Source organism: Mesoplodon densirostris, chromosome 15, assembly GCF_025265405.1.
Source record: "Mesoplodon densirostris isolate mMesDen1 chromosome 15, mMesDen1 primary haplotype, whole genome shotgun sequence".
NCBI classification, from domain to species: Eukaryota; Metazoa; Chordata; class Mammalia; order Artiodactyla; family Ziphiidae; genus Mesoplodon; species Mesoplodon densirostris.
In genome coordinates this window covers 38,371,795-38,398,726 of record NC_082675.1, presented here as the reverse complement: position 1 = coordinate 38,398,726, position 26,932 = coordinate 38,371,795, and the positions used below count along the sequence as shown (strand labels likewise).

The 26,932-nt window shown below is 34.1% G+C and overlaps 1 protein-coding gene across 2 annotated transcripts in view; it reads left to right on the top strand.

Annotated features, from left to right (window-relative positions):
* The window catches only part of ROCK1 (Rho associated coiled-coil containing protein kinase 1), a 149,444-nt gene that overhangs the window by 56,724 nt on the left and 65,788 nt on the right, over positions 1-26,932 (top strand). For both annotated transcript variants that reach the window (XM_060118233.1, XM_060118234.1), the window contains 7 exons: positions 6,291-6,391; positions 6,922-7,059; positions 9,602-9,777; positions 10,570-10,654; positions 12,211-12,355; positions 12,681-12,819; positions 18,378-18,469. In XM_060118233.1, the coding sequence (XP_059974216.1) occupies positions 6,291-6,391; positions 6,922-7,059; positions 9,602-9,777; positions 10,570-10,654; positions 12,211-12,355; positions 12,681-12,819; positions 18,378-18,469 (876 nt within the window). The remainder of the gene's footprint in view (positions 1-6,290; positions 6,392-6,921; positions 7,060-9,601; positions 9,778-10,569; positions 10,655-12,210; positions 12,356-12,680; positions 12,820-18,377; positions 18,470-26,932) is intronic.

The window sequence follows — 26,932 nt, the reverse complement described above, 5'->3', positions numbered from 1 at the left end:
TGGAGCAATGTCCTTGAGCTCGTGAAAAAGGATGACATCACCAGTGGAGGGATTGGTGTGAGATAGCAGTATTCTCCTATAGTAAAAAGTTAAGAGACCAAATATATGAGGGCATGTGCTGGTAGTTGAAAATGAATACATAAATATAATTATAAATATATCTATTTAGTGGTAAGTCTATGGCAATTTTCTTCTGATTGTTTCAGGGTAGTAACCAACAAGGTCATTAGCTATGAACGAGGATCAGTGAGAGGTTTGAGAAGAGAAAAGAAAATGTGAAATACGGTCTCTAGTAAAGTGGGAGAGTGAATATACTAAAGAAATATAGAATTGCCAAGCAGAATTAAGGGCAAGCTTTATGTTTGCAATTATGGATTTAGAGTGGGATCAGTCAGTATGATTTTATGTATTTATCCAGACATATTCAACTACATGGGTGCTGACATAGAGTTAGTTGTAGAGGTGGATTTAACTAGAATTATGGTTTTGCCAAACTAAGTATAATGAAGCAGAAAAGAGCTAAGGCATTAAAGGTTATGCAAGCGAGTGATTATAATAATTGATCATGTAATTTAAGCTCGGTAGGTAAGAAAGAGAACCTGTCAGTACAATGAGGTACAGTAAAAATGGATAGGATCAGTGGATTGGAGGTCTTGGTGGGGCTGGGGATTGTTGGGGTGTGGTTTTTGGAGGGAGTGAGCAGGAAAGCTGAGGGAGTGCTTAGAGAGTACAGGATTTGAAATTGAAATTAAGGGAGGACTATGATTACTGATAATGACAAGATCTAGTATGTGGCCATGGAAATGAGTGGCTGAGATAAGGTAGAGGACAAGATCATTGAAAGAGAGAAGTTAAAGGTATTGAGAGGCCAGGCTATTAGAAGTATCATCTATGGGTATATTAAAGTCCTTAAGAATTAAAATAGGAAAATACTGGAGAGAAGGTTGGTAACCCAGGAACTAAAATTGTCTAGCAGTGAGATGTGATGACCTGAGGGTCAGTAGATTACAGTGACAATGAGAGGTAGTGGGAGATAGAACCTAATAAACATGAAAAGCAAAGCTGGCAAATACAGGGTGGGAGTGTAGAGATAGCAGTGGAGTTCACCTGTCCCACTTTCAGGGCCATTGGTATAAAGCATGTGGAGGGTAAAGGGCACCACTGTAGAACTGCAGGGGAAGCAGTGTCCTCAGGGAAGCTGGATTTCCATTGGAGTAGGGGTTGGCAAACTACAGCCCACAGGCCAGATCTGGCCTACCATTTGTTTTTGGATGGCTTGTGAGCTATGAATGGTTTTTATATTTTAAAATAATTTATAGAAAGTCAAAAGAAGAATAATATTTCATGATGTGAAAATTATATGAAGTTCAGATTTCAGTGTCCATAAATAAAGTTTTATTGGGACATAGCTATGCTCATTCTTTTATGTATTGTCTGTGACCACTTTTATGCTACAACACAAGTTGAAGAGTTGAGTACCTGTGACAAAAATCATACATGGCATTGTTACTGCTTCACACTGCTGCTCAGCACACTAGAAATCACAGTGACACAGTTACAGCACAATAGCATTCCATGTGTATCACCATACCACAGAATTTTATTATTTTTTTTCCATTGCCAGTGCATGCCCATCATGTCAGAACAAAAAAGGAAAAGTGAAACTGAATGTTGTTATTTTGAGGCACAGTGAAGTGTGGATTATTTCATCAAGTTAGAGGGCAGGGCATTGTGTTACTATGCAGTTATACTGTAGTCGTGCTGAAAGAGTACAATGTGCATTGACATTACCAGAATAAGCACTCGCCATAACATTCCCAACTCACAGGAAAGCAACAGTTAGAAAAACCCAGAAAATTTAAAATAGAATATCTCACCACAGCAGAATTTTCTTTACAAAGATGAAAAAAGAAAATGAGGTTATGACCTTACATAAGTTTACAAGTGGCTTATTTGTTAGTCAAGCAGGGAAAGCTATTCACTGATGGTGTTTGCAGCAACAAAGCAAATGTGTACAGAGAGAAAAACTTCCTTAAGACTATTAGCTTTTTGGGCTTTTGCACAGCAAAAGAAACTGCAAACAAGACGAAAAGACAACCCTCAGAATGGGAGAAAGTATTTGCAAATGAATCAACGGACAAAGGATTAACCTCCAAAATATACAAGCAGCTCATGCAACTCAGTATCAAAAAAACAAACAACCCAATCCAAAAATGGGCAGAAGACCTAAATAGACATTTCTCCAAAGACACAGATGGCCAAGAAGCACATGAAAAGCTGCCCAACATCACTAATTATTAGAGAAATGCAAATCAAAGCTATAATGAGGTATCACCTCACACCAGTTAGAATGGGCATCATCAGAATATCTACAAACAACAAATGCTGGAGAGGGTGTGGAGAAAAGGGAACCCTCTTGCACTGTTGGTTGGAATGTAAATTGATAACAGCCACTATGGAGAACAGTACGGAGGTTCCTTAAAGAACTAAAAATAGAACTACCATATGACCCAGCAATCCCACTACTGGGCATATACCCTGAGAAAACCATAATTCAAAAAGACACATGCACCCCAATGTTCATTACATCACTATTTACAATAGCCAGGTCATGGAAGCAACCTAAATGCCCATCGACAGCCAAATGGATAAGGAAGACGTGGTACATACATACAATGGAATATTAGCCATAAAAAGGAACGAAATTGGGTCATTTGTAGAGACGTGGATGGATCTAGAAACTGTCATACAGAGTGAAGTAAATCAGAAAGAGAAAAACAAATATCGTGTATTAATGCATATATGTGGAATCTAGAAATATGGTACAGATGAACTGGTTTGCAAGGCAGAGATAGAGACACAGATGTAGAGAACAAACATGGACACCAAGGGGGGAAAGTGGTGGGGGGGCGGTGTGTGTGTGTGTGTGTGTGATGAATTGGGAGATTGGGATTGACATATGTAATATGTCAATATTACAATATGTGATATATTACAATATTACAATATTGTATTACAATATATTACAATATTACAATATATTACAATATAATATATTACAATATATTACAATATTACAATATGTCAATATGTGACATATTGACTAACATATGTAAAATAGATAACTAATAAGAACCTGCTGTATAAAAAATAAAGAAATAAAATAAAAAATTTAAAAAACTATTAGCTTTTTGGCAAAAACAGTAGTTGCTCTAAGAATTGAGACCATTGGGAGCAACAGCAGTAGTCAATTAAAAAACAAGACAATTTTGAGTGATTTTCCTTGACTCTTGTTTGAGGAATCAATGCTGAGTTTGAAGTGAGTGAAGAATTAGCCTCTATGTATAGTCTGCATGGAACAAGTACAGGCAAGAATGTTTTTTAAAAAGTTGAGGAAACACTAAGTACAACTTGAAGCGGAGTCTGCTAACATGTGTTACAAGTGATGGTAGTTAAAATTATGTATGGTGCAGAAAATGTTAGTTGAACAAAATAACAAAGTTTATGAAAATACAAGGTGTTTAAAGCCTGTAGTTATTCATTGTATTATACATCAGCAAGTACTTTGTGGAAAATATTTGAATCTATCATGTTATTGAACCACAGGATCAGTGGTAAACATCATTCACTCTCGTGGACTGAACTAACCGTTATCAATTCTGTACATTTTTGACAGAAATTGAAGCTGAATATCCCAGTTTATGTTTGCATATAACAAGTCAATGGCTTAGCAGTGGTGACATTTGTGATTTTTTTGTGTGGAATATGTTGTGTCCCCCGACCTCAAATCCATCTGTTGAATCCCTAAGCCCCCAATATAACTGTATTTGGAGATAGGGCCAAGCAAGAGGCAGTTAAGGTTAAATGAGGTCATAAAGGTGGGACTGTGATAAAATGGGATTAGTGATGGGATTAGTGTCCTTACCTGTGCAACACATAAGAGGTCCTGTGAGCACACAGAGAGATGCTGGCTGCCAACTAGCCAGGAAGAGAGATCTCACCAGAAGCAGAACACGCTGGCCCCAGTCTTAGACTTTGAGCCTCTAGAACCCTGAGAAAATGAATGTCTGTTTAAGCCACCCAGTCTGTGGTATTTTGCATGGCAGGATGAGCTGATTAAGACAAGGACCATGATGAAGATTTTTCTTAATGAGAAGAACCACTCTCAACTATCATTGAATTATCATTGAACACTGACTTTGGAAATTAGTTTTTGATTTAACCTAAAATTACAAGGCAAGACAGCACTTTTAATGAAAACTTAAATGTAATAAAGTCATTTTGACAACTAATGTTCAAATCACAAGTAACGAGCTGATCTGTAACTTCCTGTGCTGTCAGAAATTAAAATAAGAAGCAAGATCTCCATTTCCACACGTGCAGCAGATATATTTTCTGAGCCCAAAACTACAGACTTTATAGCCTATTTATGGCTCTAAATCTGGTATAACCAGAGCCAGGGATCCTTTCTCAACCCCATAGGCTATTATATAACACACTATCCTGGTTCAGAACTTTCTTATTTCGTATCTGGAGTATTACAGTACTCTTAAAGTTCTACCCCTGCTCCAGTCTTGCTCTTATTGAATTTATCATTTACATATTCCCTGGAGTAGTGCAGCTGAAATGTAAATTTGGCTGTGTTGTTTATACGCCTTATTTCTTGTCATGGCTTCCAACACGTAGTAGTGGTTTTCAGGTTGTTGTTCTCAGTTCCTGACAGATCCCACAGGACTCTATCGGGCTGCATTATGGAGGTGTACAAAGTAGATGAGGCTCCAGCCCTTCTCTGACGACACCCACCACCACTACCCTCTTGAAGCAGAGCGCTTTTCTTCTATCTATTTTCATATTGTACTGCTTTTAAACTTTAATGTGAAAAATATTTTTGTTAATTAGATAATAATTTTACAACTACTGGCCTACAGGTAAAGTTCAAGTTCCTTAAGTAGTTTGGGGCTCTCCAGCCTCTCCTTCACATCCTTCCCGCAGACTTGATACTCCAGCAACAAACAGTTCTGCTGTGCCTTTGCTTATATTTGCCCATCTGCCTGTTATATTCTCTCTTTTCTTCTTCCCAGCTAGCTAACTGCTTTCTTTTTAGACTTGTTTCAGGTTTCTTCACCTCCAGAAAGCCTTTTCTAACCACCTCCCTCCTAGGCAGCCTTGGGTTAGGTGTCATCCTTTATATTGCACAAACTCTGTGCTTGTGCTTATTTCCCTTTTTGCATTTTTTGGTATTATTTTTGTTGGTTTCAGTTTCATTTGAAATCCATAAGAGCAGACACTGTGTTTTAAAGTTATGTTTTATGTATCTACAGTGATTACTGTAGAGCCTCTATAGTTAACACAGATGTTTCTGCAGTAAATTGATTATTGTTTATATCTTGCTGTTACATTTGCAATAGATATGTGATCTAAAATTAAATGTACCTATGTTATCCCTGTGTGAAAGTTTGCTCTCTGTTGCATGTGTTTATGGGTCATAATGTATACAAACATGAATTTAAATGTGCATTTCAAAAGAAAGACAAGATATTATATGTAGCTTTTATCAGGAACTAGAACTTAAATTTAATAGCTGCCCTGTATTTTGTATAACTCTGCTGTGAAGCTTTTCCATGTAATCTCATGCCAGTGTTGACCCATGTGGATTAAAATAGCCCTATTTTAATCTATGACCAAATTAGGAATTAGAATATCTATCCAGTGGGGATTTTAAATTATTGTAGTTTGTAGTGTGACAGGTTTATATAAATAATTGTAGTGATTCCCACTGTGTGTTTTAAGTTAAAATCTGCATTCAAATAGAGAAATATAATAAGTACGTGATTCTTTAGCATGTTTACCTTTGATATCTTAAATTAGTTATATCTTTTTAAAAGGATCGTCAAAACTGACTTGATAAAAAGAAAACTTGTTTCATTAATCTAAAATATCTCCCTGTGGCCCCTTGATTCAAATTTGATATATACTTAAAATACCAGGAACGAATTAACTAATTATTCTCAGTGTACGTGTAGTATAATATTTGGTTTTTTAAAACATTCTAGTAAGTCAGATTTAAGAAAAATATTTTAACAGAGTGAAGTCATTCCAGAATTTATTAAAAACAATTCTTAGCACATTGAACATTTCTCTGTTTTACAACTTCATATTTTACTTATATTAAATAATTTTTAATGCACATCTTTGTTTTTTATTGTTTCTCAAGAACTTGAATGTAAAATAAGCAGTTTTAGTTATAATGCTTCAGTGATTTAAAATTATAAACTTTTCTTTTCATACAGATAAAGACACAATAAATAAAATTAGAGATTTACGAATGAAAGCTGAAGATTATGAAGTAGTGAAGGTGATTGGTAGAGGTGCATTTGGAGAAGTTCAATTGGTAGGTTATTTTAATGAGATTAAAAAAACAATGTTTTTAAAATTTAAAAATCCACTTGTGTGTTTAACATATGTTGTTTGGGAAAGTATTGTTTTTATAAAATTTTTGCTTTAAATTGCTCTAGACATTCTTGCCTAAGGATATGAAAGCCTAGAGTCTAATTCAGCAGTAGTGTGAAATATTTTCCCCAAGAATTCATGGGTAGAGAAGAGTTTTCAAGCATCAAAAGAGAAATCTTTACTCCTCATATTACACTATCTAAAATGCTGTGCAATAGTAAGTTTTATAAACAGGAGGTAGCATAACTAGCAGGGTGGAGGAGGGGGAAGTGTGCCATAATATAGGGAATAAAGATTTTTTTCTAACATTACTTACATCTGGTAGTTAAAGCCTTGACATTATCTAATTGGGATAATTCAGAAGAGAAGTTAAAATAGCAAGACTAATAATGTTAAATTATTTAGTAAATTGTTCTGGGAAACACTGAGCTTTAAATGTTAATGAAATGTTCATTATTTTCCATTTTAAAGGTAAGGCATAAATCCACCAGGAAGGTATATGCTATGAAGCTTCTCAGCAAATTTGAAATGATTAAGAGATCCGATTCTGCTTTTTTCTGGGAAGAAAGGGACATCATGGCTTTTGCTAACAGTCCTTGGGTTGTTCAGGTATGCTTTTGTTATTGTTTCATTGTTGCTGTAGTAGTTTGTAACTTAACATGTCTGAGAAGCTTTGTTTTTTAGAACAGTAATAGAGAATTTATTGACAATTACAAAAGTGTCTAATATATCATTATTTTTAATATCATAAAATTTAATTTTATTGAATCATCTCTAGGAGGAAAATAACTATTTGTCTCTGGAGTGGAGAGAATGGGAGAAACAGAGGGAAAGAATGGGAGTAGAGTGGAAAGAATGGGAGAAATGGAGGGAAAAAAGTTAAGCTAGGACTCCAAATAATATTGTATTGGCTTCAGGTTTTTCAGTGGAAAGAAAAATACATTAGAAAGTCAGTAATTGTAGGTACTAATCTTGACCTGAAGCTGTGGCCAGGTCATTTACATCTCTGGGCCTCAGTCTTCTTGCTCAAAAATGTGAAAGGTGGCTTAGATTGGTTATTTTCAACTGAGGAGATACCTCAGATGGAGTCATGGGAGCAAGCAGTTGTTTGGGTAGGTTATAATTCTGGGTTTTCTATTTCTGCTTCAACTAGAGCAGCTGCATGTTTTATATGTCTTATATATTGGGGTTCTTATTAAGATTTCATATGGGGGAAATAAGGTCTTGTGGGTTTTTTTTAAAAATAGTAAAACTACTGAGCTAGATCATTTCTAAATTCCTAGCATGAATTTTGTAGTTTTTTAAATTTACACTATGTAATGAAGACTGTCTTAAATAAGCATAGTAGTAATTGGGATAAAAAGGATATGGAAGATGTTTTTAAGATTCACATAATAAGACTTTTTATACTTGAAATGTCTGCCCTGTTTTTATCAGCTGTTTAGAGCAGGGTGTCTCAGGCTCAGTGTTACTGACATTTTGGGCCAAGTGATTCTTTGTTGTTGGGGGCTATCCTGTGGGTTTTTAACAGCATCCCTGACTTCTACCCAGGTGATGCCAGTAGCAGCCCTCCCCACCCCACACACAAGGTGTAACAACCAAAACAGTGTTCAGACATTGTTGAACATCTCCCTGGGTGGTGTGTTGGGGAGAGTGGGCGGGTGGGGGCCATGGGACACTTGCAGTTATCATCTCTGGTTGAGAACCACTGATAATGGGGAGTGTTCAGTGTTGTGTAAAAAGTTTAAAAATATGACATAAATGTTTAAGGTTAAATTTACAACTTATGAACTTGAAGCTTTATTTTTCTTGATACATTTTAAATAGGGTAAACTGCCACCAAATCAACAGTGTTTCTTTAATTATGGTGTCCGAGTGATACACTGTACATGTTAATCTGGGATAGCCATGAGATACCACTTAGTTTCTTACCCTTCCCCCAAATATTTATATTTAATTAAAGTTACTAAATCTGTAACTAAAATCATTAAATGCTGTTGAAAAAAATGAAATATGAAAAGAATTTTAAGATGTAAGTGCCTAGGTAAATTAGTTATACTTTTTCTCTAAGGGCTTATTTCATTTATTTTAGTTCTATTTTAATCTTCTCATGTTTACTTAAAATGTTCTTTTGTAGGGAATTCCCTGGCAGTCCAGTGGTTAGGACTTTGTGCTTTCACTGCCATGGGTTCAGTCCCTGGTCGGGGAACTAAGATCCCACAAGCCACGTATTGCGGCAAAAAAAAAAAGAAATTTTCTTTTGTAAATTTGCTCTTCTTTTAACTTCAACACTGGTCACATAATATATTTATTCCTGATATTGTTGCCAATTTCATATCAGTGGACCTTACTCTTCCTGTTTCTCTGTTAGCTGTTACTGCGACTCCTCCTACTGACTGCAACTGTTTACTGAGCATCTATTGTACTAAGGGCTGTTTCTCTATTCGCTAATCTTTTTAACAACTCTGATAGGCAGTTAATCCCTATTAGCTACACCCTCAATTTATAGATTAAATTTGTGCTTTTATTCCTTGAACATTCATTAAGTACTTGCCAACTGCCAGGCATCCAGACACAAACTGGGCAGCAAGTATAAAAGTCAAACATGATATATAGTCCCATGTATTCTTTTTTTTTTTTCCCATATATTCTTCTAGAAAGGATTATAGCCACAGATAATTTGGGAGGTTAAGTAAATTGCCTAGTCACACAGCTAATAAGGGACAACTAAGACTGTAGCCTAATTTTATTAGATTACTTGAAAATTGTGGTGTTGATATAAATTTAACACTAAACCCCACTATGCACAATTTAAATTAGAACTACAATGTGTCTTTGCTTAGAAGAGTTGTATATTCTTTATTGAAACTATTATAATTTTTAAAAATTCTCAGTATAAGAAATTCAATTAGTATAGAAAAGGGTAGAGAAAAGAAGTCTCCGACTCCTCAGAAGTAACCACAGTTAATAACTCCTTTGCATACGCAAATGCTGTTTCTTTGTATTTGTTTCTTTTTTTAAAGAGTACTTACAACTACTGCAAGTTGATTATTTCAGTTAAATCTTATATTAGTATTTTTGACAATTCTTAAATGAAAGTTTTGCTTAATCTTAATGAATTTGTTTCTTTGTTTTTCTTGTATTTGTGTAGCTATTTTATGCATTCCAAGATGATCGTTATCTCTACATGGTAATGGAATACATGCCTGGTGGAGATCTTGTAAACTTAATGAGCAACTATGATGTGCCTGAAAAATGGGCCCGATTTTATACTGCAGAAGTAGTTCTTGCATTGGATGCAATCCATTCCATGGGTTTTATTCATAGGTAAGGATAAAAATGCTTTAAAATTTCTCATTTGTTAAAGAGAGAAGCTAAAAATCAGTACTTAAACTTCATTTGATTAGCATTTCCCATTCTAAATCCACCTATTCTCCCATATGACATGAGTGGTATTTCAGAATTTAAAACTTTGAAATTTGTGGTTTTAACATTTCAGTTTAGTGTTGATATAAATGTATTCTTTAATATTTCTTATTCTGATTATAAGGCTTTTATATGGTGTCCTGAAAAGTAAAAATTATAAGCTGTTTTTTTAATGTATATCCTGGGGTATTAAATGCTTTTAATTTTTATATACAAATTAATTTGCTTTTAATTAGTGAACAGATCAAATTTATTTGGTAGAAGAATAATTTCATTTGCTCTGCAAACACCACTTGAATTCTATGTGCAATTGCTGTGCTCAGTGCCAGGGATTGAAAAATGAAAGTGATTTAGACCCTCTTCTGGGGTTATTTATGTATTTATCTATCTTGTGTGTTTCAGTTACTTTTTATGTTTGAATGTTACATTTTTTATGGTTACTCTCTCTCAAATGACTTGATTTTCCTCTTGGAAGAATCAAACTCTACTTAAAAGAATGTCTTCTTCTGAGGCATAATATATGAGAGAGTCTCCCTGATGAAGTCAGCTTGTAGATGTGGATAGAGAGCACATACAGATCAAAGGTGACCTTATCTAAATTGAGGATATATGACCTAAAATCACTGCCTCATATAATTTTTATCAGTTTCTGATCTGTTTCAGAGATACTGTACTTTTTTTTTCCCCCCTCAGAGATGTGAAGCCTGATAACATGCTGCTGGATAAATCTGGACATTTGAAGTTAGCAGATTTTGGTACTTGTATGAAGATGAATAAGGTTAAATAATTAGATTTTAATTTAGTTTTGCTAATTCAAGATAGATGCTTTTTACAAAATGTTTTTTTTAACATCTTTATTGAAGTATAATTGCTTTACAATGGTGTGTTAGTTTCTGCTTTATAACAGAGTGAATCAGCTATACATATACATATATCCCCATAACTCCTCCCTCTTGCATCTCCCTCCCATCCTCCCTATCCCACCCCTCTAGGTGGTCACAAAGCACCAAGCTGATCTTCCTTTGCTATGCAGCTGCTTCCCACTAGCTATCTATTTTACATTTGATAGTGTATATATGTCCATGCCACTCTCACTTCGTCCCAGCTTACCCTTCCCTCTCCCAATGTTTTAAGAATTTACTAACCATATCTGGACTTGTACAGAATTGATGCGCCCAGTCTTATTTGTTGAACTAGATGCCATGGTTTCAGTGTTGTGTTAGTAACTTGTAAGTGCTTTATTTTTTCCCCTCTCTATTTGGGGGAAGCGTGGATTGCCAGATTTACTAAATCTTTTAAAACAAATCTGTAATGTCCACTATTGGTAGCTAGAAATGGGATTGGCTTAAATGTCACTAAATACCACTGTTAAAATGAGACTTTCATAAAAACTGGATTTCAGTAATATGTATATTTTTTAATGTTTTACTTAGCCTTCTATTAAGATCTTACTACTTATTTGGGGAGTCAATCGTAAAAGGTACTCATGCTCACTATTTATATAATAAATAACTTATATACATAGCTGAAGTAGCAAGTATGCTGCTTTATTTTCAGTTGAAACAGTTTATATTCTTTGAAACTTATCATAGAAGAATAACCAGAAAGTTGTATTTATTATTTCCAAAGGAAATTTATGGGTTAGGAGGAGAACACTATGTGAGAACTTTTGTGTAATCATGTATAATTCTGTTGCATTCATACCAGCTAAAGTAAGTAACTGGTATATATAGTTTTTGTTTTTATTTTGGAGAGAGGGTTAAAATGCATATTAGGTAGTTATCAGTGGGCTTAACACTATTATGCCCTTTTCCCATGCACATGCTTCCCCATTTTATATTTGTACAGTCAATTCTTCCATGTTTTTTTCCCTCAATTTCAAGCATAGTTAAAGTGAATGACTATTTTAGTAAAAAACAATTAAATCAGCATTTATATATTGATGTTATCAAGTGATTCATTCTTTCGGTTCCTCAACATATTTGCATTGACTTATATACTTGTTCTCTGCAATTAATATGAGATCATCATATTGGTACAACTGGGGGAATAATAAATGGTGGCAGTGTGTCTTTCTAGTGAGTTATTACAAAATAAAAATCACTGCTATAACCATATACACATACACACATACATTATGAATATATTGTGTATATAATATATATATATATGATTAAGCTGTTTGTTACTTTTTATCAAGTCTGCATTAGGTTTTGATGTGATCTTTCATAACACAAAGACTTAAGAGTTCTACATGTTATATTAAGAAAAACTCATGTTAAATAATTGAGACTTTACATTTATATCCTAATTGAAAATTTGACCTCTTTTTAGGAAGGTATGGTACGATGTGATACAGCAGTTGGGACACCTGATTACATTTCCCCTGAAGTATTAAAATCTCAAGGTGGTGATGGTTATTATGGACGAGAATGTGACTGGTGGTCAGTTGGGGTATTTTTATATGAAATGCTTGTAGGTGAGTAAAGTAGGATTTTATGTACCTCTAACATAGTTGTTCATCTCCAAACTTAGACTTGGCTTCTTCTAATAAAATATTACATTAAGCAGTGTTGCTTTTGTTTGTAGGAAACAAACTGATCCAAACCTACTTTGTCAGTTTTGACAAGCTATTTAGAGACTTAGAGAAACTTGATGTGTTACTTCTTTTTATGTATTTGGTGTATATTTTTAGTTTATGCATAGTTAATTATCTTTAAACAGTAACATTGACTCTTTTCTTTTGAAACTGATTTCTTTCAATGTATCTTAATTTGCTTTTGTTTTCCCTGTCAATTTATCAGGTGATACACCATTTTATGCAGATTCTCTGGTTGGAACTTACAGTAAGATTATGAACCATAAAAATTCACTTACCTTCCCTGATGATAATGACATATCAAAAGAAGCAAAAAATCTTATTTGTGCCTTCCTTACTGACAGGTAAATAATTTTAACATGGAACACTTATTCCAAGGAAATTTTCATTTTGCTGCTCAGTTTTTAAGGTCTATATCTGAACTCCTATATTTGAACTACTGGAATAAAAACTACCATTCCCAAAATCGTTCATGACAGTGAAACCTGATACAATTTTTCTGATTTTTCTGGATGGCTTTTCTGGATCTCAACTCACTTACCTAAGAAATTGGGATAGTAATAGATTCTTTGCTGATGACTAGACAAGATGATTATTTTTTTCGTTGTTAACATTTTTAACTTAGTTAAATATAAAGATGGTAGTATATTTTATTGAGTCTGATTTTTTTTTTTTTTCCTTTTGGCCATGCTCTGCGGCTTGTGGGATCTTAGTTCCCCGACCAGGGATTGAACCCAGGCCCTGGCAGTGAAAGCACCAAGTCCTAACCACTGGACTGCCAGGGAATTCCCTGAGTTTTTTTTTTTAACATGTTAAAATCTCTAAAATTAGAGTGCATCTTAAAATCAATGGCATGTAGTAATTTAACTGGGACATTTTTTTCCTGGTGATAGAAAAATGATGATGCATCTTCCAGTTGATGCCATTTAAGATAACACTGTATTGTATAATTGAAATTTGTGAAGAGACAACATTTAAATGTTCTTGCCCCCGACCAAAAAAAGAAAAGTAAATATGTGAAGTGATTGATGTGTTAATTAGCTTGTTGGGGGACTCCTTTCACAGTGTATATGTATGATTATCAAATTGTAACATTGTAAACTAAATATCTTAAAATTTTATTTGCCAGTTACTACCTCAGTAAAGCCAGGAAAAAGATTTAATTATATATGCTTTTTGAAATTAAGTAGATAGTGCAAAGCTATAAAAAAAAGTATGTAGTATTTTCTACCTCCTTCCTTCCTTGACATGGTCTTCCAGTTTCAACAAGCATTTTTTATAAATGTAAATGCACATAAGTGTTTTAGAAACAAAAATGGCATATTATGTATATACCCTTGTGGTTTACTTTTAAAATTTAAACAGGAACCAGATGGCTTACTAAGATTACATTTAGGATTTAAGGTTGTATATTGTTAATTTAAATAGTAGAGAGGCTTTAAATTTAAATATGTTTCAATTTCGGATTCACTTTAATTAAAATTAACTTATCCTCCTTCAGTATGTCCTTTACAGCCTGAAACATAGTTTTTGAAATTTTTACATTTTAATATAAGCACTGTATAAATATAGTATAATTTAAAAACTATGCCAAAGGTATAGAAATGACCAAGATACACAGCCACTGTTCTCCACTACCTCATAGTCCTTTGGGGGAAACAGACAGGCAAATGAGGTATTTATTGTACAGAGAGGTAAGTACTCTTAAGTATCGTGTGCCATAGAACCATGGAGAGTTTCCCTAAGCCAGTCTGGGAGAGTCAGTGAAAGCGTCTTTAAAAGTGTCTCATTATATCTAAAGTAGTTTATCTTATTTTTTTATGGTGTCACAATTTTTATTTTTAAAATTTTTTTAACATCTTTATTGCAGTATAATTGCTTTACAATGGTGTGTTAGTTTCTGCTTTATAACAAAGTGAATCAGCTATACATATACATATATGCCCATATCTCCTCCGTCTTGCGTCTCCTCCCATCCTCCCTATCCCACCCCTCCAGGTGGTCACAGAGCACCCAGCTGATCTCGCTATGCTATGCAGCTGCTTCCCACTAGATATCTATTTTACATTTGGTAATGTATATATATCCATGCCACTCTCTAACTTTGTCCCAGCTTACCCTTCCACTGCCGCATGTCCTCAAGTCCATTCTCTATGTCTGCGTCTTTATTCCTGTCCTGCCCCTAGGTTCTTCAGAACCTTTTTTTTTTTTTTTTTAGATTCTGTATTTATGTGTTAGCATATGATATTTGTTTTTCTCTTTCTGACTTAACTTCACTCTGTATGATAGACTCTAGGTCCATCCACCTCACTACAAATAACTCAATTTTGTTTCTTTTTATGGCTGAGTAATATTCCATTGTATATATGTGCCACATCTTCTTTATCCATTCATCTGTCAGCGGACAATTAGGTTGCTTCCATGTCCTGTCTATTGTAAATAGAGCTGCAGTGAACATTGTGGTACATGACTCTTTTTGAATTATGGTTTTCTCAGGGTATATGCCCAGTAGTGGGATTGTTGGGTCATCTGGTAGTTCTATTTTTAGTTTTTTAAGGAACCTCCATACTGTTCTCCATAGTGGCTGTATCAGTTTACATTCCCACCAACAGTGCAAGAGGGTTCCCTTTTCTCCATACACTCTCCAGCATTTATTGTTTGTAGACTTTCTGATGATGGCCATTCTGACTGGTGTAAGATGATACCTCATTGTAATTTCAATTTTCATTTCTCTGGTGATTAGTGATGTTGAGCATCCTTTCATGTGTTTGTTGGCAGTCTGTATACCTTATTTGGAGAAATGTCTATTTAGGTCTTCCTATTTTTGGATTGGGTTGATTTTTTTTTTTTTTTTTGATATTGAGCTGCATGAGCTGCTTGTATATTTTGGAGATTAATCCTTTGTCAGTGGCTTCGTTTGCAAATATTTTCTCCCATTCTGAGCGTTGTCTTTTTGTCTTGTTTATGTTTTCTTTTGCTGTGCAAAAGCTTTTAAATTTCATTAGGTCCCATTTGTTTATTTTTGTTTTTATTTCCATTTCTCTAGGTGGTGGGTCAAAAAGGATCTTGCTGTGATTTATGTCATAGAGTGTTCTGCCTATGTTTTCCTCTAAGAGTTTTATAGTGTCTGGCCTTACACTTAGGTCTGTAATCCATTTTGAGTTTATTTTTGTGTATGGTGTTAGGGAGTGTTCTAATTTCATTCTTTTACATGGAGCTGTCCAGTTTTCCCAGCACCACCTATTGAAGAGGCTGTCTTTTCTCCATTGTATATTCTTTCCTCCTTTATCAAAAATAATGTGACCATATGTGCGTGGGTTTATCTCTGGGCTTTCTATCCTGTTCCATTGATCTGTATTTCTGTTTTTGTGCCAGTACCATACTGTCTTGATTACTGTAGCTTTGTAGTTTAGTCTGAAGTCCAGGAGTCTGATTCCTTCAGCTCTGTTTTTCTTACTCAAGATTGCTTTGGCTGTTTGGGGTCTTTTGTGTTTCCATAAAAATTGTGAAAGTTTTTGTTCTGGTTCTGTGAAAAATGCCATTGTTAGTTTGATAGGGATTGCATTGAATCTGTAGATTGCTTTGGGTAGTATAGTCATTTTCACAATGTTGATTCTTCCAATCCAATAACATGGTATATCTCTCCATCTGTTTGTATCATCTTTAATTTATTTCATCAGTGTCTTATAGTTTTCTGCATACAGGTCTTTTGTCTCCTTAGGTAGGTTTATTCCTAGGTATTTTGTTCTTTTTGTTGCAGTGGTAAATGGGAGTGTTTCCTTAATTTCTCTTTCAGAATTTTCATCATGAGTGTATAGGAATGCAAGAGACTTCTGTGCATTAATTTTGTATCTTGCTACTTTACCAAATTCATTGATTACTTCTGCTAGTTTTCTGGTAGCATCTTTAGGATTCTCTATGTATAGTATCATGTCATCTGCAAACAGTGTCAGTTTTACTTCTTCTTTTCCGATTTAGATTCCTTTTATTTCTTTTTCTTCTCTGATTGCTGTGGCTAAAACTTCCAAAACTATGTTGAATAAGAGTGGTGATAGTGGGCAACCTTGTCTTGTTCCTGATCTAGTGGAAATGGTTTCAGTTTTTCACCATTGAGAATGATGTTGGCTGTGGGTTTGTCATATATGGCCTTTATTATGTTGAGGTAAGTTCCCTGTATGCCTACTTTCTGGAGGGTTTTTATCATAAATGGGTGTTGAATTTCATCAAAAGCTTTTTCTGCATCTATTGAGATGATCATATGGTTTTTCTTCTTCAGTTTGTAAATAGGTTTATCACATTGACTGGTTTGCATATATTGAAGAATCCTTGCATTCCTGGGATAAACCCCACTTGATCATGGTATATGATCCTTTTAATATGCTGTTGGATTCTGTTTGCTAGTATTTTGTTGAGGATTTTTGCATCTATGCTCATCAGTGATACTGGCCAGTAGTTTTCTTTTTTTGTGACATCTTTGTCTGGTTTGGTATCAGGGTGATGGTTTGGGAGTGTTCCTCCCTTTGCTATATTTTGGAAGAGTTTGAGAAGGATAGGTGTCAGCTCTTCTCTAAATGTTTGATTGAATTCTCCTGTGAAGCCATCTTGTCCTGGGCTTTTGTTTGTTGGAAGATTTTTAATCACAGTTTCAATTTTCAGTGTTTGTGTTGGTCTGTTTATATTTTCTATTTCTTCCTGGTTCAGCTTCAGAAGGTTGTGCTAAGAAGGTTTTCTAAGAATTTGTCCATTTCTTCCAGGTTTTCCATTTTATTGGCATATAGTTACTTGTAGTAATCTCTCATGATCCTTTTATTTCTGCAGTGTCAGTTGTTACTTCTCCTTTTTCATATCTAATTCTGTTGATTTGAGTCTTCTCCCTTTTTTTCTTGATGAGTCTGGCTAATGGTTTATCAATTTTGTTTATCTTATCAAAGAATCTGCTTTTAGTTTTATTGATCTTTGCTATCATTTCCTTCATTTCTTTTTCATTTATTTCTGATCTGATCTTTATGATTTCTTTCCTTCTGCTAACTTTGGGGTTTTCTTGTTCTTCTTTCTCTAATTGCTGTAGGTGTAAGGTTAGGTTGTTTATTTGAGATGTTTTTTGTTTCTTGAGGTAGGATTGTATTGCTAGAAACTTCCCTCTTAGAACTGCTTTTGCTGCATCCCATAGGTTTTGGGTCGTTGTGTTTTCATTGTCATTTGTTTTTAGGTATTTTTTGATTTCCTCTTTGATTAAAGCAGTTTATCTTTCAACTCATGAAAAGAATTGGGATTTTTGTTGTTTATAAGTACTCTACTAAAACAAAAGGTGCCAAGTTCCCCTTTGCAATTCAGCTAACGGCACATTTCAAAATGCATTTTTTCTATGCCTATGGAAGAGGCCAAGGATCAGTAGCTTGTCCCATTAAAGCTCTCAGTTTTGTTGTAGGGTCAAGAATTAGTTGTCATTGGTTTTTGGTTGGTTGGTCAGAAATATTTAATAGAGAATAAAATGGAAATTTTATATTTTAAACATCTTTTGGAGTTTTTGTTAGCTCCTGGTGTGAAGTTGTTAGTTCAAAAAATGTATTAACTTTACCACTATTTAAAAACCTATGAAGAAAATTAATTATGCTAATGAAGTAAGGTGATGGATATTTGTTGTCAGTAGAAAAGTCATGGAGTATCAATAAATCTGTTTTGTGTGTAGTTTTTCTTTAGAAAAAATTCTTTAATATTCTCAGTCTTCAACTTATTTTTTATGTAAGCTCAAAATTATGCTGACAATATAATTTCAAGGTGACATAAAATCATATGTAACATCCTGCACAGATTTAGCATTATGCCCACAAATAAATATGAACAGGTTATAGTATCAATATAATATCTTAAATGATTAATGACTTTTTCTCTTTCTATTCAGAGAGGTGAGATTAGGGCGGAATGGTGTAGAAGAAATCAAACGACATCTCTTCTTCAAAAATGATCAGTGGGCTTGGGAAACACTCCGAGACAGTAAGTTATTTTCTCTTGCACATTACAGTGACTGTTTGAAAGTAGTTGTGGTAAATAGTCTGTTGGAACTGCCTTCCTAACATATGTATATATCTGATGAAAATCCAGAGTATACAAATACTATATAAGTATTGTCCTAACCTAGTTAAAGAGAGAATATTTGATAATATTAGGAAAATTATACTGCTCCTTCTCTGATGTCCCATTCAATATATCAAGATGAAGTATTATGTACATGTAATGGAGTTGGGCTCAGCAGGCATAATGTGATATTTGATCTTTGTTGAATTGCTGTCTGTTTAGACTTTAGTATCTCTTTGTAGAAGAGGTCAATAATTAAGAGGTAATATTTCTTGTGAAAAAAAGTTATTCTCTTGTTTTTACTAAAACCTAAAATATAAGGAGGTTCTATCACAGTTTAATTTGTGTGAGGATATAAGAAATTATGGTATGCTTGATTCCATCAGACTTGCAGCTTGAAATCCAGAAATAAAAATTTGTAGTGTGCAAAAAGTTAATTTTCAGTCAGTTTAGAATATTCCCTATTTTAAAAAGAGTTAAAATTACGATGATTCACAGAAAACTTTGCTTAATGTAGCTGAATCAAAGTCATAATGGCACCAAAGGTTCCCACCATCTTTGTGTATTTGGGAGGCCAAGAATTCATCTTTCCTTTGCCGAAGTCTCAGGAATTGTTTCCCTTTTCACTTAGCAGAGAAAGGATAGTGTATACCAGCCCCTGTAGCAACAATTCCTGCTGTAGCAACAGCAGTGATCATAATAAAATGAACTCAGCTGTTTTAGAAACAGATACAAGTTAGGTATTCCTCTTAAGATCTGCCTATCTAGTTGAGATTGCGTGAGATGATTCCTTCAGGGGAGAAAAATCTTTCTAATTTTGAAGAAATAGATCATGTAGCATTGCCTATATTAATGAAGTATCCTTGTTAAATATTTTAAAAGAAACCATTATATGGCCTTCAGGTACAGTACATACATTCTACTAAGCTATAAAATTGACTAAGAAGGGAAAAGGGGAAATAAGGAATTCTGGAAATTAAGAAATTACACTGCTACAGAGAATGACAGTGAATGACCTGCTATCTGGAGAAGCTACAGGAGCAGGCTTACCATGGGAGAATTTATTAACAGTTAGTTATACACTGGAAAATAAGAAACTTCCTCTTCCTCATAAGTAAATGTGACATGATTATTGTCTTCACATTTCAAGAGAAACTGTTGCAAGACAGAGATGAGTAGAGTGAGATGATGAATGTTTGCATTGAAAAATTATGTTTTTATTTGAGTTATGCTTTTAGTAAAGTTTCAGAAGGCTGAAAACATACAGATTTGATTGTAACTTGGGGAAAATTTAAAAGAGGACTGAAGAAAATACCGAGTATCTTTTCTGTCGCTTCTTTTTTCAGAGTAAAGCAATGCATAAACAACTACAGAATAACCATATGATAAATCATTCTAAAAAAGTAGGGAAGACATATGTGTTTTGAAAATTGATATTAATTAGGAGAGGAGGCAACCTAGTCAGCAAACATTATTGAACACCTACTATATACTGAGCAATACTCTATTTCAGACATTAGGAAAACAAAGCAGCAAAAGTTCTTTACCTTGTGGAGCTCATAGTCTAGTGGAACTGTGGCATCCAAATCAGTGGCATTTTTGATATTGTTATACCTCCTTAATATAGCTGTTTATGTTTATGGAAAAAGTAAGTAAAATGAATTAAGTCATTGATTTAAGTCAAATGAACTTTATATTTAAAGAATTTCTATAAATAGGTAGTTTTATTAGTAGTATTGTTATCATTTCTGTATCTTTTTAAGATCTATATTGTTATCTATGGTTTTGCTACAGTCTACTTAGAGTTAACGTACTTAAAATTTCGAGAGCTTTTTCTAATCCTGATAGCTCCTATTTTGTGCTTACTGTAAAAAAAGAAAGAAAAATCAAAGTCTGTAGAACTTATTGTTCTCTCCTTCCCTTTCCGTCTTCCTACCCTTCTTTACTTCCCACCCCTAAAATACCAAGAATACTTTTATTCTGAACTGACCTCTCTGACCTGCCAAGTTTTTAAAAATTATATAACAGTTATAATTCTTTTTAATATTTTTTGCCTCTTCAATTTTCTTTGGCAAAATGTCTTACTGTTTTGCAAATAATAGTTCTTTTGGTAGTTTTGCCACTTACATGTCTGCAAGTTATAATGGCAGTCTTCACCATCTGTTCCTTGGCTGTGTGGGAGCAGGGTACAAAATAGCTTGATTTTTTTGGCAGAATTTCCATGAGCTTCCTGGTCTTATTCACTCTTAATTTAGAGACACAAAGTATTAAGATTGTAAAATTACTTTTTCCATGCATTTGGGATAGAATTAAAGAAATGACAGGCGATTAAAGATAAAAGAAATGAAAAGACCTCAATAGCTTGCTAGAGGTTATACTGCTAGCAAATGACAATGTCAGGACTCAGGTTAAGTCTGTTTGACTCTAGCATCTTTGATCTTGTGAAATACCATGTATCATTTAAAGATTTCCACTATTCAGTATTATACAGACTAGAAACGTACGGAATTGACACTTGTTGGCAGTTAAATTTTAGGAAAAACAAAATGATAACAATTATTACATATAATAACATTATTAATAGTACTGTGTTAAATATAATATGTGGTTAGTTGTAAAACACTTTGCCATTCATGATCTCACTTCAGCTAAGATATTACCATTACTTAATCCACCTTTAGCTGATGGGTGACACTTAAGATGGTAACAGTGATAACTGTCAGATCATCTGGTGAGTTTTCAGTTTAGTTAAAAACAAACACAATTAATTGTATGCATAAATATACTAGTTTAGGTTCTGTGGTTCAACTGAGTCTGGTGTCCTCTCTTAGAATTTTACATTCTCATGAGAGAGGTCATCAGTGTAGGCTTCATGGATAAAGAATTTAGGAGCTAGCCAGTTTTAGGGGCTTAGGAGTTCAGACTTCGTCAGCATTATATTGGGTTCTTTTTTAACAAATAAACTTTAAGAAAGATTATCTCTTTATTTTCATAAAAGATATATATCATAAAATTTACCATTTTATTTTTAAGTGCACAATTCAGTAGCATTAAGCACCTTCAGATTGCTGTGTAATCACACCACTATCCATCTCCAGAAGTTTTTCATCACCCCAAATTAAATCTCTGTAACACATTGAACCATAAGTCTCCATTCTCCCCTTAACCCCAACCCCCCAGTAACCACTATTCTACTTTTTTTCTCTACGAATTTGACTGTTCTGGCTACCTTAAATAAGTAGATTCACACAATCTTAGTCTTTTTGAGATTGACATTTCACTTATCATGTCTTCAAGGTTCATCCATGTCATAGTATGCATCAGAATTTCATTCCATTTTAAGGCTGAATAATATTCCATGTATGTATATACCACTTTTTTTTAAATCCATTCATCTATTGACTGATACTCAGAATGCTTGTCCTTTTAGCTATTGTGAGTAATACTTCTCTGGTCATTGATATGCAAATGTCTGTTGGAGTCATTGCTTTCCATTCTTTTGAGTTAATTTTTGTATATAGTGTAAGATAAGAGTCCAACTTCATTCTTTTGCATGTAGTTATCCAGTTTTCCCAGCACCATTTGTTGAAAAGACTGTCCTTTTTTCCTTAAATGGTCTTAGTACCCTTGTCAAAAAACATTTGACCATATAAATACAAGGGTTTATCTCTGAACTCTCAATTGTATTCCATTGATCTATATATGTCTGTCTTTATGCTACTGTTTTGATTGTGGTAGCTTTGTAGTAGGCCTTGAAATAAGAAAGTGTGACTTTTCTAACTTTGTTCGTCTTTTTCAAGATTGTTTTGATTACAGGCATACCTCACTTCATTGTGCTTTTACAGATATTGCAGTTTTTTGTAAATTGAAGGTTTGTGGCAACCCTGTGTGGTCATATGATGGTCAGCATTTTTTAGCAATAAAATTAAGGTCTTAATTTTAAATTAAGGTCTTAATTTTAAATTAAGGTTTTAATTTTAATATTTTAAAAAAACATAATGCTATTGCACACTTAATAGGCTACAGTATAGTGTTAACATTTTTACGCACTGGGAAGCCAAAAAATTTGTGTGACTTGCTTTATTGCTCTATTTTCTTTTTTGCTGTGGTCTGGAACTGAACACACAATATCTCCGATTTATGCCTGTATTTGGGATCCCTTGAGATTCCATATGAACTTTAGAATGGGTTTTTCCATTCCTACAAAAAAAGACAGTGGAATTTTTGTAACAATTACGTTGAATGTGTTTCCAATTTGGCTGCCTTTTATTTTCTTGCCTGTTTACTCTGATTATAACTTCCAGTACATTGTTGAATAGCAGTAGTGAAATTGGGCATCCTTCCTTGTCTTGTTCTTGATCATAGGGGGAAAGCTTTCAGTCTTTCCCCATTGTATATGATGTTGGCTATGGGTTTTTCATTAATGCCCTTTATTATGTTGAGGAAGTTCTCTTCTGTGCCTTGTTGACTGATTGTGTTATTTGAAATGATCATGTGGGGTTTTTTCCTTCATTCTATTGATGTGATGTATTACACTGATTGACTTTCATGCGGTGGGCCACCCTGGAATATATCCCATTTGATCATAGTTTATAACCCTTTTAATATGCTGCTACATTCAATTTGCTAGTGTTTTGTTGAAGATTTTTGCGTCTGGGGATATTGGTTTGTGGTTTTTTTTTCTTGTGTGTTGGTTGGCTTTGGTGTCAGAGTAATTCTGGCCTCATGGGCTGAATTAGGAAATGTTTTATCCTCTTCTGTTTTTTGGAAGATTGTGAGGATTGGCATTAATTCTTCTTTATATGTTCGGTAGAATTCAATTGTGAAATCATCTTGTCTTGGACTATTTTCTTTGTTGGGACATTTTTTATTACTGATTAAATCTCTTACTGTAGGTTTATTCAAATTTTCTTTTTCAAATAAGTTTTGGTAGTTTGTGTGTTTCTAGGAATTTGTCATTTCGTCTAGGTTATCTAATATGTTGGTGTACAGTTGTTCATAGTTTTTAGTTTTATCCTTTTTATTTGTAGAAGGTTGGTAGTTATGTCCCCACTTTCATTTCTGATTTTAGTTATTCGTGTGTCTTCTCTTTTTTTCTTGGTTTAGTAAAAGATTTGCCAGTTTGATTGATCTTTTTAAAGAACCAATTATTTGTTAATATTCACTATTTATTTTCTATTATATATTTTGCTTACCTGAATTTTAATCTTTATTATTTCTTTCCTTCCTCTAGCTTTGGGCTTGGTTTGCTTTTCTTTTTCTAGTTTCTTAGGGTATCAGTCTGGGTTGTTGAATTGACAACTTTCTTTTTTTATAATATAGGCATTTACAACTAAAGTTTCCCCCTAAGTACTGCTTTCACTGAATCCCATGAGTTTTGGTATGTTGTTTTCATTTTCTTTCATCTCAGAGCATTTTCTCTAGTCTCTTTTTTGATTTCTTCCGTGACTTATTGTTTAATTTTCCACATACTTGTGAAACTTCTAATTTTCCTTCTATTATTGACTTCTTGTTTCATTCCGTTGTGGTTGGAGAAAATACTTTGTAGAATTTCAGTCTCTTTAAATGTATTAAGTTGTCTTTTGAACTAGCATATAGTCTGTCCTGGAGAAGTCCCATGTGCACTTGAGAAAAATGTGTATTCTGCTGTTGGTCTTGGATTGTGCTTAGTATATCTGTTACATCTATTTGGTTTATGGTGTTTTTCAAGTCCTCTATTTTCTTATTCATCTTCTGTTTAGATTTTTTGTCCACTATTGAAAGTGGATTATTGAGGACTCTATTAGAACTGTTTCTTTTATGTCATATATATATATATATATATATATATATATATATATATATATATATATATATACACACACACACACACACACACACATATGGAGCTGTGTTGTTGTATGCATATATGTTTATCATTGTTGTATCTTCTTGATGAATTGACTGACCCTTTTATCAATATCATCAGTATGCAATGTCTTCACCTCACGCTGGTCAGAATCGCTGTTGTCAAAAAAGTCTACAAATAACAAATGCTGGAGAGGGTGTGGAGAAAAAGGAACCCTCCTACACTGTTGATGGGAATGTAAATTGGTACAGCCACTATGAAGAACAGTATGGAGGTTCCTTAAAAAACTAAAAATAGAGCTACCATATGATCCCAGCAATCCCACTCCAGGGCATATATCCAGGGAAAACTAATTCAAAAAGATACATGCACCCCAGTGTTCATTGTAGCACTATTTACAGTAGCCAGGGCATGGAAGCAACCTAAGTGTCCATCAACAGATGAATGGCTAAAGAAGATGTGGTGTATATATACAATGGAATATTACTCAGCCATAAAAAAGAATGAAATAATGCCTTTTGCAGCAACATGGATGGACCTAGAGATTATCATACTAAGTGAAGTAAGCCAGACAAAGACAAATATATGATATTGCTTATATGTAGAATCTAAAAATTAAAAATGATACAAATGAACATATATACAAAACAGAAATAAACCCACAGACATAGAAGACAAACTTATGGTTACCAAAGGGGAAAGATGGGGGAGGGATAAATTAGGAGTTTGGGATTAACATTTATACACTACTGTATATAAAATAGATAACCAACAAGGACCTACTGTATAGCACAGGGAACTATATACTCAATATTTTGTAATAACCTATAATAGAAAAGAATCTGAAAACGAATATATATATATATATATATATATATATATATAAAAAACTGAATCACTTTGCTGTACACCTGAAACTAACACGACATTGTAAGTCAACTATACTTCAGTAAAAATATATGTATACAATGTCTGTATCTTAACCATTTTTGACTTAAAGTCTGTTTTGTCTGGTGTTAGTATAGCTACCTCAGCCCCCCCTTTTTTTTTTTTTTTTTTTTTTTTTTTGCATTACGCGGGCCTCTCACCGTTGCGGCCTCTCCCCCTGCGGAGCACAGGCTCCGGACGCACAGGCTCAGTGGCCATGGCTCAGGGGCCCAGCCGCTCCGTGGCATGTGGGATCCTCCCAGACCGGGGCACGAACCCGTGTCCCCTGCATCGGCAGGCGGACTCTCAACCACTGCGCCACCAGAGAAGCCCTACCTCAGCTCTTTTATCTGTAGAATATCTTTTCCCATCCTTTTAACCTGTTTATCTCTGTGGATCTAAAGTGAGTCTGTACAGCACATATAATTGGATCAATTTTTAATCCATTTTTCCAATCTTTACCTTTTAATCAATGAGTTTAATTCATTTAAATGTAAAGTGAATACTGTACAGAAAGACTTCTGTCATTGTCCTATTTGTTTTCTGTGTCTTATTTTTTCTTTTTGTTCCTCAATTCTTATATTATTGCCTTCTTTTGTTTAATAGATTACTTTTTCTGGTTTACTGCTTTGATTCCCCCTTCATTTCTTTTTTTGCATATTATTTAGTCATTTTCTTATAGGGACTACGCTGACCATTGCATTTAACACCCTAACTTGATACAATCTAGGTTGAACTGATACAGTTTACTGTCAGTAGCAATAAAAACTGCTCCTATGCAAATCCATTCCCTCACTTTAGTTGTTATTGTCACAAAGTACACCTTTATGTATTGTGTGCTTATTAACATAGATTTATAATTGTTTTGTGCATTTGTCTTTTAAATCATATGTGGGGAGGAGTAGAGTTACAAAACAACATGACAATAAAGTTGGGTTTTACATTTACCTATGTAGTTATCTTTACCGGTGTTCTTTATTTCTTCATAAGGCTTCAAGATAGTGTCTAGTATCCTTTCCTTTCAACGTGGAAGACTCCCTTTAAAAACATTTCTTATAGGACAGGTTTACTAGTAGCAAACTCTCAGCTTTTCTTTACCTGGGGATTTCTTAATTTCTTCTTCATTTCTGAAGAATAATTTTGCCAGTTATAGAATTCTTAGTTGAGAGTTGTTTTCTTTCAGCACTTTATTACTATTATTTTTTTGGCTGCGCTGCACAGTGTGTGGGATCCTAGTTCCCCGACCAGGGATTGAACCCATGCCCCCCTCAGTGGAAGCATGAAACCTTAACCACTGGACTGCCAGGGAATTCCCTCAGCACTTTAAATGTCATTCCACTACGTTCTGGCCTTAAAGGTTTCTGCTTAGAAATTGGCTGTTACTCTTATTGAGTATCCCTTGTATGTGATGAGTTGGTTCTCTGTTGTTGCTTTCAATATTCTCTCTGTCTTTGTCTTTTGAAAGTTTATTATAATGTGTCCTAGTGTGGATCTGAGTTCTTACTTGGAGTTTATTGAGCTTCTTGGATGTATAGATATATATATTCTGTTAAATTTGGTCATTTTCAGCGATTATTTCTTTAAATATTCTTTCTGCCCCTTTCTAT